General features: G+C 38.0%; 1 protein-coding gene across 1 annotated transcript in view; it reads left to right on the forward strand.

Moving 5' to 3' along the window:
• Positions 1-12,871, forward strand: part of chchd6a (coiled-coil-helix-coiled-coil-helix domain containing 6a) — a 73,820-nt gene extending 60,949 nt beyond the window's left edge. The window contains exon 8 of the mRNA XM_037684386.1: positions 12,322-12,871. Coding sequence (XP_037540314.1) covers positions 12,322-12,345 — 24 coding nt within the window. The 3' untranslated portion in view covers positions 12,346-12,871. The remainder of the gene's footprint in view (positions 1-12,321) is intronic.
• Positions 12,872-17,537: the final 4,666 nt, after the last annotated feature.

The raw sequence follows: 17,537 nt of genomic DNA on the forward strand, positions 1-17,537 counted from the left end.
TCTATCTATCTATCTATCTATCTATCTATCTATCTATCTATCTATCTATCTATCTATCTATCTATAATATAAAATAAAAGAAGTTATAAACACAGTCGAATCAAGATGCCATATAAAACAAAGTAAAATACTAAAAACAAGAACATATTTGCTTTTGATTTTTCTATTGACATTATCAAATGTTTAAAATCCCATAAGGACATCAATATGGACAGCTTCAGATCTTTTTACAAGGTGTTCCAGGTTACAGGATCAGAGTAAGTCCCGGTAAAGGCCTTTTTGCCAAGTTCAGTCCGCACTGAGGGAACACTGCAGATATTGATGGCCTGAGAGCGCACGCCGTAACCGCACTGACGACGTGACATGTAAGAGGAGATATAAGAAGACAGCAGACCAAGGATTGATGAGAGCCTTCATGTAGATAATGATGACCAACTGACAATGAGTACAGATGCAGTGCAGTGATGAGTATGGTAGTTACAACCAGTTATGAATCTTAGTGTGCCATGGTGGACAGCATCCAACATCTGTAAAGAGCTGGCAGGTGCATGTATGTAAATATCCATCCATCCATCCATCCATCCATTTTCTTCCTCTTATCTGGGGTCAGGTCGCGGGGGTAGCAGCCTAAGTAGGGAGGCCCAGACTTCCCTCTCCCCAGCCACTTGGGCCAGCTCTTCCGGGGGAATCCCGAGGCGTTCCCAGGCCAGCCGAGAAACATAGTCCCTCCAGCGTGTCCTGGGTCTTCCTCTGGGCCTCCTTGCGGTGTATGTAAATAATGTCACCATAATCAATGGCTGGTAGGGAAGTAGCAGCTGCAACGTGTTTCTTGACATTCAGAGTTAAGCAAAATTTATTTCTAAAAAAGAAACCTATTTTAATTTTCATTTCTTTATCAAGCTTGCAACATATGTTGCTTTAAAGAGAGATGGAATCCAAAAACTCAATAGGAACACCATTCAAAGATAAGATAGGAGGAGAAGCTGCTGGCACCATCTTTCTGTTTGAAAACAACATCCCCTTGATTTTATCAGCATTTAGCACCAGTTTGAGATGGAACAAGTCAGACTGAACGATGTCAAAGGCAGACTTTAGAAGCTGGAAATTCTTGGCAACTGTTAGCTCGGCAATAAACAATTGTATCGTCAGCATAGAGATGCAAGGAGGCGTTTCAAAATGTTGAAAAAGAGAGAAGGAAGGAAAGTTGAAATTGTGTTGGGGCAAAATAAAAGCAGAAACAATTAATTGTCAAGTGAAACTTTCTGTTGAGTCTTGATATTTCAGAGCTGCAAATGGGTTCTAAGTAAACCATAAATATAAAGTTGAAAAATTGTGAAATTGCACAAAAAAGCTGGGCAAGGTGAAAAGAATTAAAGAACAGTAGAAAATTGTGATAGGTGAAGAACGTGATGAAGAGGAAGAGAGGGAAAACATCATCAGGAAGGAAACCCGAGGGTAAAAAACTGCTGGAGAGCAAATCAAACAAATGCTGGAAGGTGGTGGTGGAGGCATGAGGTGAGGAGGGACAAGACAGTAAAAGAAAATTAGTGCCGGGGGGGGGTCATGGGGAAAGGTTAGAGATGGACATAAGAAGAAGAGATGCTGAGAGAGAGAAAGAAGGGGGAGGGACAGTCGGCCTCTCAGCAGTCAGCACTAATGAAGAAGAATGAGGAGCTTCTGCTGCTTGCTGGATCTGCCGCTGACCACACACACGCGCACGCACGCACGCACGCACACACACACACACACAGCTCCTCACGTTTTCACTTCAATACACCTCAAGTTTTGACACAGAATTTACAAAGCGAACGACCAGTTGAACTCCGTCCACCTCACTGCTACGCTTGAATGAATATTACAGAGAGTTGTGGAGCTTTCTTTAAAGCAGGCCTAATTAACAAGATTTATATCTTTGGTTTTTATATTTGTTCAGAGAGCAGTCATCTTAGATTAAAAACTCAGACACAGGAGTTTCACTCCGAGCTTCTAAATTGGTTTAGGTTGTTTTAATTGGGGCTAAAGCCTCAGAAGTGTTTTTTTTTTTTTTCTAAAATCTTTCAAACTGCAGAACTTCTATGCAAACTTTGCATCCATTGAACTTTTTATTCTTTGACTCTGTTTCTGATGCTGTGCTTGTGTGACTTCTTGCCCACTGGAGAAAAACAGAAATAGAACTTTAAAGTAAAGATCTTAGGTCTTATTATGTCGTATAGTCGTAGTTTTGAACGCTTTTGCTAAAAAGTTTTGAATACATTTTTAAAGGTGATTTTCATTTTTAGTTTTTTTCTTAGGTTCTTGCTACTCTTGTGCTCAGTTGAAGATCTGTTTGTACCTCATTAACTGTGACTGCCAACAGACCAAAACAGTAAATACATGAAAAATCTTTACTCCAGTTTAGTTTTGAAGAAAAACCGGGGAAAAAGTACTGGTTGGAACAAATTGGTGTGCTACCAAAACAATGGTCTAAAGTTGAAAAGTTCATTTTTTGCTTTTTTCCCTGCATGACATTCATACTAAAATGCAACATGAACAATACTTTTAAAAATAATGGACGTTTTCAAAATTTACAACATCAGGTTTTTTAATTAGAGGTTCAAAGTAATACAGTGATCCCTCACCTATTGCGGGGGTTATGTTCCAGAGACATAGGTGAAGATCCGTGAAGTAGCAACTTTATATTTATTTTATTATTTATATATATTAAAGCTTTATAAACCCTTTCCACACTCATTCAAACTTTTCCTTATCTCTTGTTAACCTTTCCCTTTAATGAATTTAGTGAAGGACCCGAAAATTCAGCCAAACGGAGCACGTTCGATAAGCTTTATTTTGAAAAGACTGGTGGAAGTCTGTTCAAGTCCCTATGTTTTAATTTGTCTGCCATGCACAGCACTTTGGATCTGTATGGTTGTTTAAAGAGCTTTACAAATAAAGCTAAGTTGGATTGAAATAACTGGTGGTCACAATAAAGTGGCATTTTTATGAAACTGCTGCTGACCTTTTTACATGAAGCTTCATTTTCACGAAAATATTTGCCTCAACAAACCAGGCTAGCTCCTGTAATAAGCTACCAACATCCTTTTTTTCCTTTCTAAAGTGCACTCTTTGATGTCTAAACTTTCCGTGATAACTTCCTTTTGTTGTTGTTATTATGTAGTCATTAAGTCAAGTCAAGGTTCTTTATTGTCATTTGCACCACATGTGGTGGAACAACATTTTGTACTCAAGTTCCCAGTTACATCTAACCAAGTATACATTTTAAAAGAAAAACTGTAATAAGATCTAAGACATGAACTAAGAAATACAAGATACTAAGAAATATGCTAAGCACTAGTTGTACAAAAACAATACGCCGAACAACAACAGCAGCATGAAATAAATCAGCAGCATGAGATCAGCAGCATGGATAGTCAGCAGCACATATCAACAATCAAAGTGGCATTACAGTGATTTTTTTCACAGTGATTATCATGATTAGGGATTCATGAGTCTAACAGCTTCAGGGTAGAAGCTGTTCCTCAGTCTAGTGCTTCTACATTTAATGCTCCTCAACCTCTTGCCTGAGTGGAGCGGGTCAAAAATTGAGCGTGCTGGGTGAGTGGGGTCCTTCATGATGCAGGTGGCCCTGTACCTGTATCTAGAGGCGTAGGAGTCTGTGATGGTGGAGAAGCTGACTCCAACGGTCTTCTGCGCAGCCTTCACCACTCTCTACAAAGCTTGCCTTGGATCAAGCATTTTTTCCCTGTGTATTTGCTGTCAGACATTGATCACCAGCTAAGATACACAAATCAAAACTAAAAGCAAGTATGTTTGTGCCATTCCACACTCCCTGGCTTGTTAGCCAGCAGCAGGTGACCTTAAACTGCTGATTGTGTGACAGCTTGGCCACAGTGAGTGATTTTCAGTTAGGAACCACGCTGAGCTACATAGGGGCGCTTCCCATGGAAGGTCTGCATGGCTTATCTGCTGATCAGAAGAGTAATCATTTACTTTCCCATCAAGTCAAAGCCATCATAATTTGTTTCAGCCATGGCTGATTTTTACAAACATAATTTTGCACATTTTGACACGCAACATAACAAATGTTGCTATCAGTCAAAGAGTGTCTAAGCAACAAAAAGAAGAAGAAAATAGCAGGGTCAATCATTTACCTGGTTCAATAAGAAATGGTAACTCATGCACTTGCTATAAGAAATATATATATATATTTTTTTAATAAATTCCACTTATAGTTTATACTGTTTTATATTACATTTGTTTCCTTTGTTGCGTGTTTCAGAATTAAACCTCAGACTAGTTTTTAGGATTTCTATTGTTTATTGTGCTTTGGCTTTCTAAGTATCTGGGGGGGGGGGGGGGGGGGAATGGGCAACCAATATAAACACAACTGTTCTTAATGTACTGTCAAGTTTCACTCTGGTCAGCCTTAACATTATGAGCCCTTACATTTGAGGTAGCTCTTCTAATAACCCAATGAAGAAGTCTGTTTACTGGCATTTAAGCATATGACATTTTGACACTTTCTCAAAGATTACAACAAAGAGTCTGTGGTGTTAACCCACCATCTAAATCTATATCTGGTAAAAGCAAGCTAAAATTAAACCTTAATTTTTATGGCTGTTTAAATATATATTTACAAAATAATTACATTTCAATTCAATTCAAAAACACTTTATTAATCCCTAAGGGAAATTAAATGTTGTAGCTCAACATCCTGGTTTCATTAAAAAGTTCTAATAGATGATGGTGGCTGTGGGCAGGAAGGATCTTTTGTAGCATTCTGTCTTATGGTGGATCTGAAAAAAATGGTTGCAAATGTTGATCCGTTACTGGGACTTGGTGGGCTTCTCGGCCTTGGGCAGCAGGAACGCCTGAATGTTGGGCAGAACTCCTCCCGGAGCGATGGTCACTTCTTCCAGCAGCTTGTTGAGCTTCTCATCATTGTGGAAAGCCAGCTGCAGATGTCAGGGGTGGGGATGAGCCCGGTCTTCTTATTGGCACGAGCTACGTTTCCGACCAGCGCCAGGATCTCGGCAGTCAGGTACTCGAGCACTGCCTCCAGGTAAACGGGAATGCATTCACGACACCTCCTTTTCAACTGATTTGGGGCTGCTTAAACACATAAACACACTGGAAAACATATTTACTTATGCCTTGATTTTTTTTTTTTATGCCTTGATTTTTTCCTTGTGCTTTTTTTAAGGCATTTTTTTATCCAACTTCTACTACAATTGGAAACGCTTTTATTTTTCTCAGTCTTCTCCACTTTTTATCTTTCTTCTGTCAGGTCTTCTGTTTGTTTTCTTCCCTTTTTGTCAACTTCATTTTTCTCCCCCTCTCCACAGTTGACTTATTGATTTTATTTTCATACTGTTGGTAGCTGCTCCTTCTATAATAAACCATTGGTGTTGCCTCCTTTCATGCTGGCATTGATCACTGTACAGCCGATCACAACCAATCTCCACAAAGTGTCATTATGAGCTGTTCCTTTTTCTCTTTGTTGTCTATTTCTCTTATATTGTGTGCACAGAGGACTATAGTTTTCAATCCAACTACTCAAAGTCTGGCAAAATAACACACTTTTGTGGTGTTGTTTTTACCTTTTTATATTCCTGCTAAAAAAAATCATGGAACTATGTCACTCAATAAAGTAAAACTAACATCAAATAGCTTTAATAAGAAATCCAAACTTGCTCTTTTTTCAAAAGAAATTAATGTTTTAACACTCTTGCATGCAAGAATGTTTTATTTGTGCTTTAGTTTTCAATTTTAGCTTTTGCTGATTTTGGAAAACATAATTTTCATTCATTCATTCAACCTTAATTTATACAGGTTAGTCTCAATGAGCCTCGAGGACTCATTTACAAGAAAGACCTGTTTTAACAAAGAATGACGACAACAGTAGACAACAACAACAACAGTAGACAATCATCAAAAACATATAAATTTATACATATATGAAGAAATTATATTAAAAAAACTAAACAAAAGCAGCTACATTATAAAGTGATATAAAATACTAAAAACTGGAACATGTCTGCGTTGGTTTTTGCCATGAACTTAGCAGATGTTTGAAGCCACTTAGAGAGGTCAAGGTCGAGAACCTCAGATCTTTGTGCAAGATAGGTATAATCCAGTGCATACAGTTTTTAATCAATGGTTTTATTTTGTTTTGTAATAATCATAATCATACCCTAAATTAAAACCTCCATCACCAATATTTAGGCATGTTTTATTTAATTTTCTTCATTGTTACAATGTACTCATGTAAAAAGACACAAAATCATTTTTAGTCATGTTTTGTGAAATAAAAATTACCTAAATTTTGTTCGAAGTCTATTTTATTTGGGTATTTTGCCATGAGCGAGTACTCTACTTGAATACATGTGCAGTTTACAATATTTCAAATTAAGATTGAAGTGGTTTTTTCAGTCGTTTTATCCCATTTAATAAAGATAAACCTTTAAACTTCTTTTCTTTTTTTTACTTTTAACTTCTCTAAAGAGAAATCACACTTATTAGGCTAATGTAAATGAAAAATTAATGGTTGAGTGAGAAATGTAGAAACTTTAGACACAATATATTGAATATTTTAGCACTGACTGAAGGAGTTTATTAAAATAGGTTATAATAACTCGTCAACCTTTGTGCCTGTTTTCTGTGTATAAACTTTACAGATTATATTTTTCCCATTTTTGTTCTGCTAACAGTATCAAATGACGTGTTTTTTTTTACTTTACCTTTGTATTTTTCTTTGAAAGATGTGAAATCTCTGTCTGTCACGTTTTTCTTTATCTTTCTTTTTCCCCTCCATCTTTGAATTCTCTTTTTCTTGTCTTTTGTTGATGTTCATTGTGCGATCAAACGGCGCATCATGCCAAATCGTAGCCTCTGTTCCCTCTTTTATCTGCTTCGTGGACCCTGGTGGCCCTCAAATGCCTCAACGATTTCAAACGGTGAAAAACTGGGGGCAGGGTATGTAGATACTTAAGAGACAGAGGGCAGAGTTGAGCATGCAGGCAATTGCCCCCATTTTTCCCAGCATTCGTGCCCCTCACTTGCTGTACCCTGACCTTTTGGAGCATCACCAATATGTCAGCTCGCACCAACAGACCCCCTACTCTTTTCCTCTTTGCTTTTTCCAGTCGGTGTCCCAGTAATAACTCAACATAACTTTGTATTGGCTTGTACTGAAAGCCACCTTTGCCACACCTATTTCTATTTTCTTTTATGCATTTTTTTTTTCTGGACACACTCCAGCCCAGTAGACTAGTCAGTGTTTGTCATGCTTAGGAGGAAGTTTTGTGGAACCAAGACCACCAGCAGGGATAAGGGAGAACAGCAGCAGAGCTTTTAGGTGGATTTTTCTCCGGCTTTTGTCTCCTTCAAACAGCCACAACATTATCGAAACAATCCACTTTCTACCAGGCTCTTTTGTGTCCCGTTGTCAGTCAATCCATCTGTCTCTCTGCTTCTTTTTCTTTATGATTTCAAGCGTGCTTTTCCTTTGTGATGGCATTCCAATTCACACGCAGTTCTCCTGAAATCAATTTTTGCTTTCTTCTGTGGCCCTTTTGTATAAATAAATATGAGGGCATTGTTTTTTGCACCTAGAGCTATGCTGACAAGTTTATTTTCCAGTAGAACCTTAGAAAGTGTTTATTCAAAGTTGTGTTGCACAGATTTACAGGTTTCTTTATTAAATATTCCAAAGGCAGTTTCTTTCATTCACTGTATTAAACAAGATATCTGAACCTGTCATTCATGACTTGTAAAAAAATATTCTATAAAATGCTTCTGATTGTTTTTTTTTGTAAATGAAGAATGTGTTACTATCATAAATGATAGATGGACTGTACTTCTATAGGGTCTTTCTAGCCAATCAGGCTGCTCGAAGTGCTTTTCAACACAATCTGTGCCATCATATACCCGTCCAACCCCCACCTCCCCATACACACAAACATCATACAGCACCTTACTACATGGCTACAATGCTAATTTAAATTATGGCGCTTTAGGGTGCATTCACACCAGCCCTGTTTAGTCCACTTTAATCAAACTCTAGTCCATTTGCCTAGAAAGTCTGGTTCGTTTGGGGAGGTGTGAATGCGCAATCGAACTCTGATGTTGACCAAAAAGCGAACTCTGGTCCTCCTAAAAACCCAGGTCTCAGTTTGGTTGAAGTGAACTCTGGCGCGGTTTGAATGCAGTGAATGCAAGCGGACCGGAGACTGCTCCAAAAGCAGGAAGTTGACTACAGCGCAGGGCGTTGTGTGTAAACACAACCAAAACAAGCGTGCATTTCTCATATGGCGCCATCTCAGCCACCTTGTGTGAAAACCAGCATTGTCCATGGTATTCTGTCTCGTCTTCCGTTCATGCTGAGTCCATTGTTGAAAAATGTTTGTTTGGCACATGAGTCCCAGAGACAAAACAGAAATCCTAAAACCACTTAAATTTTACACCACTCCATTGTTGTTTTTATTTCCAGAAGTAAGTTGCACTCAGTGTCTTCTTCAGAGGTTTGCATGTTGTTTCCTTCAGTAGTTCTTCATGCAGTGCCACCGCAGGCGGGGGGGGTTGACTCGATGGGCTCAGTGCAGTGTGAATGCAAACTGCACCAGCTGAAAATGTAAACAAATGTTCCGAATTCTGGTCCCCAATCAAACCGAGTCTACCAGACTATCAGACGAGGAAACAACCTTCATTGTCTTTTTCAGAGACACTTTGACATGTGACGATACTGCCAGGAATCAAACCTTTGACTCCTGATGGACGATCTATAAATTATGAATAGTGGATCAACGATCCACTATAGAAAGGTGCTATTTATAAGCCTGAGTTTATTGCAGCTCCTTAGACTGACAAAGTCTTTTGATATAAAAAAAAAAAAACTTTCAACAATTTTTATTTTATTTTTATTTTTAATCCGTCCAGAGGACCTGACTTAACTTTATTACGCAATACAGTAGTCCGTCACTTATCGCGGGGATTACATTCCAGACACCACCACGATGTGTGAAAATCTGCGAAGTAGGAAAATTATATTAATTTATATATATATATTTTAAGGCTTTTTAAGCCCTTCCTATACTCTGACAATATTCTTAAAAATGTTCTAAACTCTTAAACCTATGTAATTTTAACAACATACATATATGTACTGTACAGTACTGCACATTTTTATATGGGTACTCACCAGTGAAGATACTACAACTTGAATGATGAGTTCAGCTTCAGGACTATTTGTGACTTTCCTGCCAGTTCTGTGAGCTAGTTAGAGCGTTACTTCTGACTTTGTGTTGCAAAACTATTTTTACCACATCGGTTTCTCCGCTAGAGTTTGGTCCCTCCATCACTGTTCTTTGAATTTTGGCAGAAAACAGCAGCTGGAAGCACTGTTGGCTTCTGGGCCGTGTAGTTCTTTTGACTTACGTTACAGTATAGGCTTATAAATGCTTAGAAAACTACAAAATGGCCTGCTCTCGACCACTACCATTAACATTTTATCTCATACAGTCCCAATCACATGAGTAATATTAAAGTTGACGATCGTGTCGTGTACATTCTTAGTTTAAAACCTGCGAAAGAGGGAGTCCACAAAAGTTGAACCACAAAGTATTGAGGGGGACTACTGTAATTTAACTTTGATCGGATTCATTTGCTGATTTTGAGTTGTGAACTAACTGAAATATTGGTGAAATGCTACTTATTGTGTTTTTGATCAAAGTGTAGGTAAGCCAGCCGCTAGTTGTAGCTTGAAATGAACTTTGTTAGTGAAGCCAGTGTTTGTTGTGAATGCTGTTCCCCACATTCTGCTCCGTCCTTCCATCCCTTCATCCCTCAGCAGTTTGGAGTGGTCAGGTCTATCAACCGCAGAGCCACAGCCTACCACCTGGGACTTCCAATTGCCTGCCAGTCATCAGATAAAATGGATTTCCAATTGAGTCAAGGCTCCCAAGCTGGATTCTGCAAAATGGGGAGCAGGCTGACTTCTTCTGCTCCCCTGACTTCTCGTTGGTTATTTGTTTTTCTCTTTCTATCTCCTACAGTGATCTGCTTCTGTCCCTCTTCTTTTTCTCTAAAGTTCTATCATTCTGTCTTGCTGATCTACTGGCCAGAGCCACATGAAATGAAAATAGGCTTATTATGAAAGCCCAGACCTAAACTGGTACACTGTGTGACGTAACCTCAGCAACTTTCCATAGCCAGTGACTACTTTATCTCTGGAGTGATATTCAGTTAGACCAACTGTTGAGGAATCCATTATGTTGTTGGCAAGGTACTACATTTTATTAAAAATGACATAATGGTTTAAGAAAAAGCATATAAACCATTACACCATTAAATAATACCATATATGTGAATTATAATGTACTTATAGAGGTTTAAAAGGGCTTCTTGCTGTGGTTGGATTGCACATTCTGAGATTTTGTCAGAAAAATAATTGCAGGTTAACATCTACTGGTCGATATAGATGGTGGTGCTTTCTGGGTTACTATAGAAACAAGCTAGAGTAAAATGGCAGAGAGGCAAGGAGGAGCAGGAGCCATGACAGAATGGCTCAAAATTTCACATGATTGAGGAGCTTTTTATTTGTGTGACACTAATTATTTTTAATATTTCTGATTTATGAAATAGGAATTGAAACTAAGAACAAAACAAACAAACCAAAAAAACAACAACAACAGTATCTAGGTACACATTATGAATATACCGTAATTTCCGGATTATAGAGTACACCCGAATACAAGCCGCACACAAAAATAATAATAATAATAATAACAATAATACTTTGTATGTATATAAGCTGTGGGTGTTCATGATGTAACATGAAATATTTACACAGAAAGATTTTTTAAATTTTTATTAAATATGTATCGCTGCTTCCAGCTGCTGCTTTCTGCCATGTACCAAGTCACGAAACCCCAGAATACCCCAGAAATACCCAGAAAACAAAAGTAACTGTGCAGATTCAGATTCTAGCGGTCTAAATTAGACATCGTTCAACAAGTAGTTGCATTCAATTACAAAATCAGTTCAATTGCTGCTGCCAGAGTCTTAACTGGAGTTAGTAGGAGAGATCATATCTCTCCAGTTTTAGCTTCTCTCCATTGTCCAGAATTGAATTCAGAATCTTAATTCTAACCTACAAAGCCCTCAACAACCTAGCTCCATCTTACATTTGAGATCGTATTGTTCCATATTTTCCTAACGGAGCACTTCGCTCTCAGACTGCAGGCTGTCTCGTGGTCCCTAGAGTTTCCAAAAGTGAATTGAATTGAATTAAATTCTGTTTATTTATAAAGCACCAAATCACAACAGAAGTCATCTCAGGTCTCTGAACAGAAACATTCATATACATAAACAATAACATTTTTTATCTGAGGAGCAGACTGCTTTGGATTTAACTTCATCACAGAACTCTCATCTTGAGCAAGCATGAAGGCGACAGTGGAAAGGAAAAACTCCCTCATGAGGAAGGAACCTTTAGCAGAACCAGGCTCAGGACAAGCGTCCATCTGCTTCGACTGGCTGGGTTTGAGAGGAGCAGGAAGGAGGAACAGATACACAATGGCAGGTCGAGAATCGCATGTTAAGATAGAAATAATATCAAATGAAAACTATTCAATCTTAGCAAATCATTTAAGAAAATGAGGTCAATTTGTCCTCCAGTAGTCTAAGCCTATAGCAGCATAACAAGTCAACCCTAACTAAAACTGGACAATGTGTCAGCCTCACGGACAGAAACAGGAAGTTGGTTCCACAAGAGCGGAGCCTGATCACTGAAAGATCTTCCTCCCATTCTGCTTTTGGAAACTCTAGGAACCACGAGTAAGCCTGCAGTCTGAGAGCTAAGTGCTCTGTTCGGAAAATATGGAACAATAAGATCTGTAATGTAAGATGGAGCTATGTTGTTGAGGGTTTTGTAGATTAGGAGTAAAATTTTGAATTAAATTCTGAATTGACAGGAAGACAAAAAAAAAAAAATTGCCAAAATAAAGCGTACACACTCAGGAAAATCCCATCTTATTGTGTTCCTCCATATTATTTGATTTAATCCATCACGGTCTGAAAACCCCTCTGAAGTAGCGGTCTAACGCAGGTCAACAGGTTGTCTTTGCTCCATTACTGAGATAATCCCTATTATTACTCAATCTGACCTTTCAGTTGTGCTCAGTTAAAGGTGAAAAAGTGTGGACAAAAAAAAAAAAAAAAAAGGCACACTCTGTGCACTTTAGAGCATCTCAAAGGTCAGAAGGTGTTGCAGGGGGTGCAAATAGTCTAATTTTCCTTTTTTGTCTTGTTTTTCTCTTTCAGACTATGCTTGTCAACCGTGGATGAAGAGTGGGAAGAAAGGGTAAAAGCTACACTTGATGAAGATTTGTCGTTGGACGCTAAAAGTAGCATTTGCTATGTTCTTATTAGGATTGAGAGAATTGATTTGCTTTTAGCATGCCTTGTTTTGTTAACGTTATTATGCTATTTATCTGCAGTATTATGTTAAAACACTGCTGGTGTCTGCAGGGAGGCTTTTGAAAGAGTGCGTGCACGTGGTTTATGTCCGTTGTCAGAGTCAGTTTATTTCAGCCATATAAATTAGAGATGTAAAGATGCGTTCAGGGTCACTTCTCTATCTGCCAAATGTATAACTGTGTTCCCGTCCAATCCTCTGCAGCTTTTAAAGGGATTAAAGTTAAACAAATTTCTGAAGTGTGCTGAATGGAGTGCAAAGAAATTTCATTTTGATCTCAGACTAAAAGGAGAATTGGTTTGTTTATTTATTTTGAGGTTTATTGTGTTGTAATTTTTCTTCAACACAGAGAGGAGCTCAGGTAATCCTGGCTGTGACTTGCATCCATCACGTGTGTACGGCTGATTTTATTAAAACATTCATTGCCTATGATGTTCTTGTGTTCTTAGTTCTTCCTTTTCAAACTGTTAATCTATTTCATGTTTGCTTTTCCTAGATTAATCAGTTCATCTAAACAAACACAATTTTTTTGTATCTATTATATTTTATTCTTCATAAAACAATGTCATATGATGAATTTAAATTTTATACCTGCTATATTCTACTTGTTGAATTTTTTAAAAAGGTAACTAAAAATGCAAATGTTTTTAGAAGGTCCCGGTAGCTTTGTGGTCAGTGCCACAGCCTCTTAATCCTGAGGCCGCAGGTTCAAGTCCAGGTTGCTTCAGGAAGGACAGCCAGCATAAAATAATTGCCAAATCTTTTCTAGTTTTATTTGTTTTTTTGGGGGGAACACATCAGGTGTTGTGATTTTATTTATTCAGGTAAATCTAATTATGTGCACATTGCTAAAAACAAAACACACACACAAAAAAAGTGCACCAACAAATGCCCATAGTGATTACATGGAGCTAATTAATTGAAAAATGTTTGATGTTTACATATATATATGTGAAAAATATAGGTAACCATTGAGGATAAAAAGTAAAAATAAATATTGGCTCATTATTTGGCAAAAAAAAAAAAAAAAATCAATATTGTCCTTTTTAGCTAATGCACTTATTGGTTTATGAAGCGTTTAGAGCTTCATTTTAACTATTACAAACTATCAATTAGTACATTGTAAAGTAGCAATATTTTTCATTTTTGGTGTGTATATACGTGTATATATATATATATATATATATATATATTTGTCACCATCTTTCCTGTACTCATTCTTTAAGGATCGTAAGACAGACTTTAGAAGAATAAGGATTATTTTCTTGACTAATCTCTAATTGTACATTGCATGTTGTCTCAGATTAATCTGTGATTTTTAAAATGTTTCTTCCTTTTGGCTGCTCTCTCTGTCAGGGTTTTCCTGAGCGAGTTAGTGGGAGAGATCATCTCTCTCCAGTTTTAGCTTCTCTCCACTGGCTCCCTGTCAAATCCAGACTTGAATTCAAAATCTTACTTCTAACCTACAAAGCTCTCAAAAACCTAGCTCCATGCTATATTACAGATCTTATTGTTCCATATTTTCCCAACAGAGCACTTTGCTGTCAGACTGCAGGTTTACTCGTGGTTCCCAGAGTTTCCAAAAGCAGAATGGGAGGAAGATCTTTCAGTTATCAGGCTCCTCTCTTGTGGAACCAACTTCCAGTTTGTGTCCTTGAGGCTGACACATTGTCCAGTTTTAAGACTTTCCTTTTTGATAAATCCTATAGTTAGGGCTTGTTATGCTGCTATAGGCTTAGACTTCTGAAGGACAAATTGACCTCATTTCCTTAAATGAATTATTAAAATTGAATAGTTTTCATTTGATACTATTTCTATCTTAACATGTGATTCTTGACCTGCCATTGTGTATCTGTTCCTCTCAAACCAGCTGGTCGAAGCAGATGGCCGCGTGTCCTGAGCCTGGTTCTGCTATAGGTTTCTTCCTCATGAGGGACTTTTTCTTTCCACTGTCACCTTCATGCTTGCTCAAGATGAGAGTTCTGTTATGGAGTTAAACTCAAAGCAGTCTGCTCCTCAGATAAATGATTATTTTTATACATGAATGTTTCTGTTCAGAGCCCTGAGATGACGTCTGTTGTGACTTGGCACTATATAAATTAACTGAACTGAATGATTCATAATCTAAAGCTGGAAAATACATGTTACATTTACAGATCAGTTAAAGAGGCTTATAATTGTAGCTTTCAATATTTTAATAAACACAGAAAATAATAGTTTTATGCTTGTAATGTTTTGAACTAAAGAAGAAAAGGTAATTTGGAATGAAGCGTTCTTGTTTGAGGTCATGCTAACAATGTCTAACTGTGAATTTTAAACCAGAAGTCTTTCAAAGAAAATGGGCTTGCGTCACGAAGTTAGTTTCTAAATTAAAAATTTCATTTCGGCCTTTCTTTAAAACAGCTGAGTTCTCGACTTCAGCTGGCGCCGGGTAACAAAGCAATAATTAGAATGGCTTTGTCCTTCGCCCTGACCAGAAATTTAATCAAGGAACATTTCTGACTAATAGAAAGGTTTCAGATACAATCATTTACCTCTGAAAACATTATTTTTGCAGAAGAAGAAAAGGAGCTGTGATAGAAGGCAGCAGGGTGAAGTGATTAGCAGCAGACGTGTGGCTCGTGGAGCTGAGGCTGTCCACCTTGAGTAAGATGCTCCCATGTTGGAAATAATCTATTTGACTTGACGTAACAAGTTAGGCTCAAGTGGATACATTTTCTCTGCTCCAGGTAATTTTCTGTCTTTTTTTTATTTTGGTTGTAGTTTTAAAATCTGTGAAACCGTAGTTCTGGCCTCGGAGCTGGGAGCTAAACTGGCAGTGCTCTGCTGCAATGCACCTCACATACACACTTCATTTGGGCATTTGTGGCCAATCTTAATAAAAGAAATGCCACAGAGGGTGGAGGAGGGAGAGTGGGGGATGCGGTCGTGCAGATGTTGCTACGGTAACAGCGGTGAGCTGAGGCTGGGAAGCTGCAAGGCAGCCGGCTTGAAAAGAGGAGCGAGGAAGACGACAGTCGACGCATTCAAATGCGTCCTCGCTCTCTCCCTGTTGATCCCATGTCATACCCAATTACCACTGCAGCTCCACGGCGGAGGGGGCACCGAGCGAGGGGGCTGCACTGGGAATACAGACGAGAAAAGAGTATTCAGGTGCCGGCTCGAACCTTTCAGCGAGCTGCTGCACGCGTGCGTCGAGGTTAACACCCACGCCTGTCATTACTTGTTTAACTAGGAGGTCTATCTGCAGCTTCAAGAGGCTGTGGAAGACTGAAGGTTTCAAGTATTCAAATACAAATTTGACTAACTGCGCGGAATACACACGGCTTTTATCGACAGCCGGCTGAGAGACAGCAGAAGAAAACGTGAAAAAAAAGTGCTTTTTGAGTCTTATCTGCAAAGTGATGGAACCTGAGAACATGAAGAAGCACGGCACCAAAGTCAGAGCTGGATTATGTTTGGTGAATTTGAGGGAAATCAGTTTCCTTCCAATACAGATCAGACCAATTCTATTTTCTTCTTTTCTCTTTTGTTTGCTTATTTACAGTTTCACATCTTTGTCTCTCTGAGCTGCAACTGTTGGGAGACTAGTTGGAGAGCTGTATTCACGAGGGTCTCCAAAATGTCTCGAAACATTCAGGGGCGTTCTTAAGTTCTTGTTTTACAGAGGCTTTCAGACTTGATTCATTTTAAACGTGTTCAAAAGATGTTTGTGACTTTTTATTGTTTTAATATTGTCAGAGCTGCCACGAGGGTCCTGTTTCAAATCCTTCTCAACGTAGGTGTCTATAAACTCTAGATCTTTATTTTGTCCCCTGAATGGAACAAAAAATAAATAAACTACTTGAAATCTGCCTATTTTCATTTCAAAAAGTTGATACAAAGTGGGCTGAGACGTTTACAACGTGGGCAAAAGTGAGCAACAAAACAACGTGCACTGCCTAGAATACAGTTTTAGAACGAGAAGCCACAACAATAGACCATTTATTTTATTATTTGGCTTCTCATAATGCAGCATCACACCTCACTGGTTTGTTGGTTGGTCTCAAAATCTCAGACATCAGTGGGAACACAACCAAAAATTCACATTTTTCTCTGTTTTGAGTAGCTGACTAGTGTCCAACAGTTGCAGTCCAGTGAATTACAACCTCTACCTCCTGCAATGTTGCAGAGTTTATGCATGAGTTCTTGAGTAGGTTTAATTTTAACAGCCCTGAAGGCTTGGATTTTGGTATACGGATTGTTTAGGACAGTGGCTTCTCATATATTCATTCAACCTCCACATCCACGATCTGTTGCAGGTCCGAAGTGTCCGGACCGCTGCAACAGTGAAGTGCACAATCTGAAGAATAATAAAACGGGAGAGAGCAATGACGACTGAAGCGCTGCTTTTAACATCCAGATTGCGTTTACTTAACAGTGTACAATATTAATGCTTTACATTACCTTTCTTTTCCATAAACCTTGTTTCCTTTTCTCACGAGTAACAATTAACTTCAACACATTACCCTTTTCACCATTTCACATTGCCGTCCTTCACTTAGATGAAGACAACTGGTGTAGTGAATTAAACAGGATAAATCAACTGATTTTAAAGCTTTGCAGGATTTAGCTGCGTATTAACTGGTCTGAACATCAAAATGTACACGGATTTTAACCTAATAATGATCTAAAATACAATTACAAATTTTACAAACATAGATAAACACAACTTGAACCTTTATTTATACAGGTTGATCCCATTGAGCCCCGGGGAATATTTACAAGACAGAACTGAATTTTTAACAGAGTGATGACAACAACGACAACAATAGACAATCATAAAAGATGCATACAAATTAATTTTTTTAACAAGTTAAAATAAAATGGCAACCAAAAGGACAATCAAAAGGAAAAGTAGCGGAAAAACGGCTAGATTGTTAGACGATGTAGAAAACTTAAAACAGGAACATGTCTACATTGTTTTTTGCCAGGAACTATATATAAAATATGTAATTAAAAACAATAAATAATAATAATAATTAAAAATAATGTATATATTTTTTAAATTAAAAAACGTAAA

The sequence above is a fragment of the Nematolebias whitei genome, chromosome 11, assembly GCF_014905685.2.
Source record: "Nematolebias whitei isolate Nwh7 chromosome 11, NemWhi1, whole genome shotgun sequence".
Taxonomy (NCBI): domain Eukaryota; kingdom Metazoa; phylum Chordata; class Actinopteri; order Cyprinodontiformes; family Rivulidae; genus Nematolebias; species Nematolebias whitei.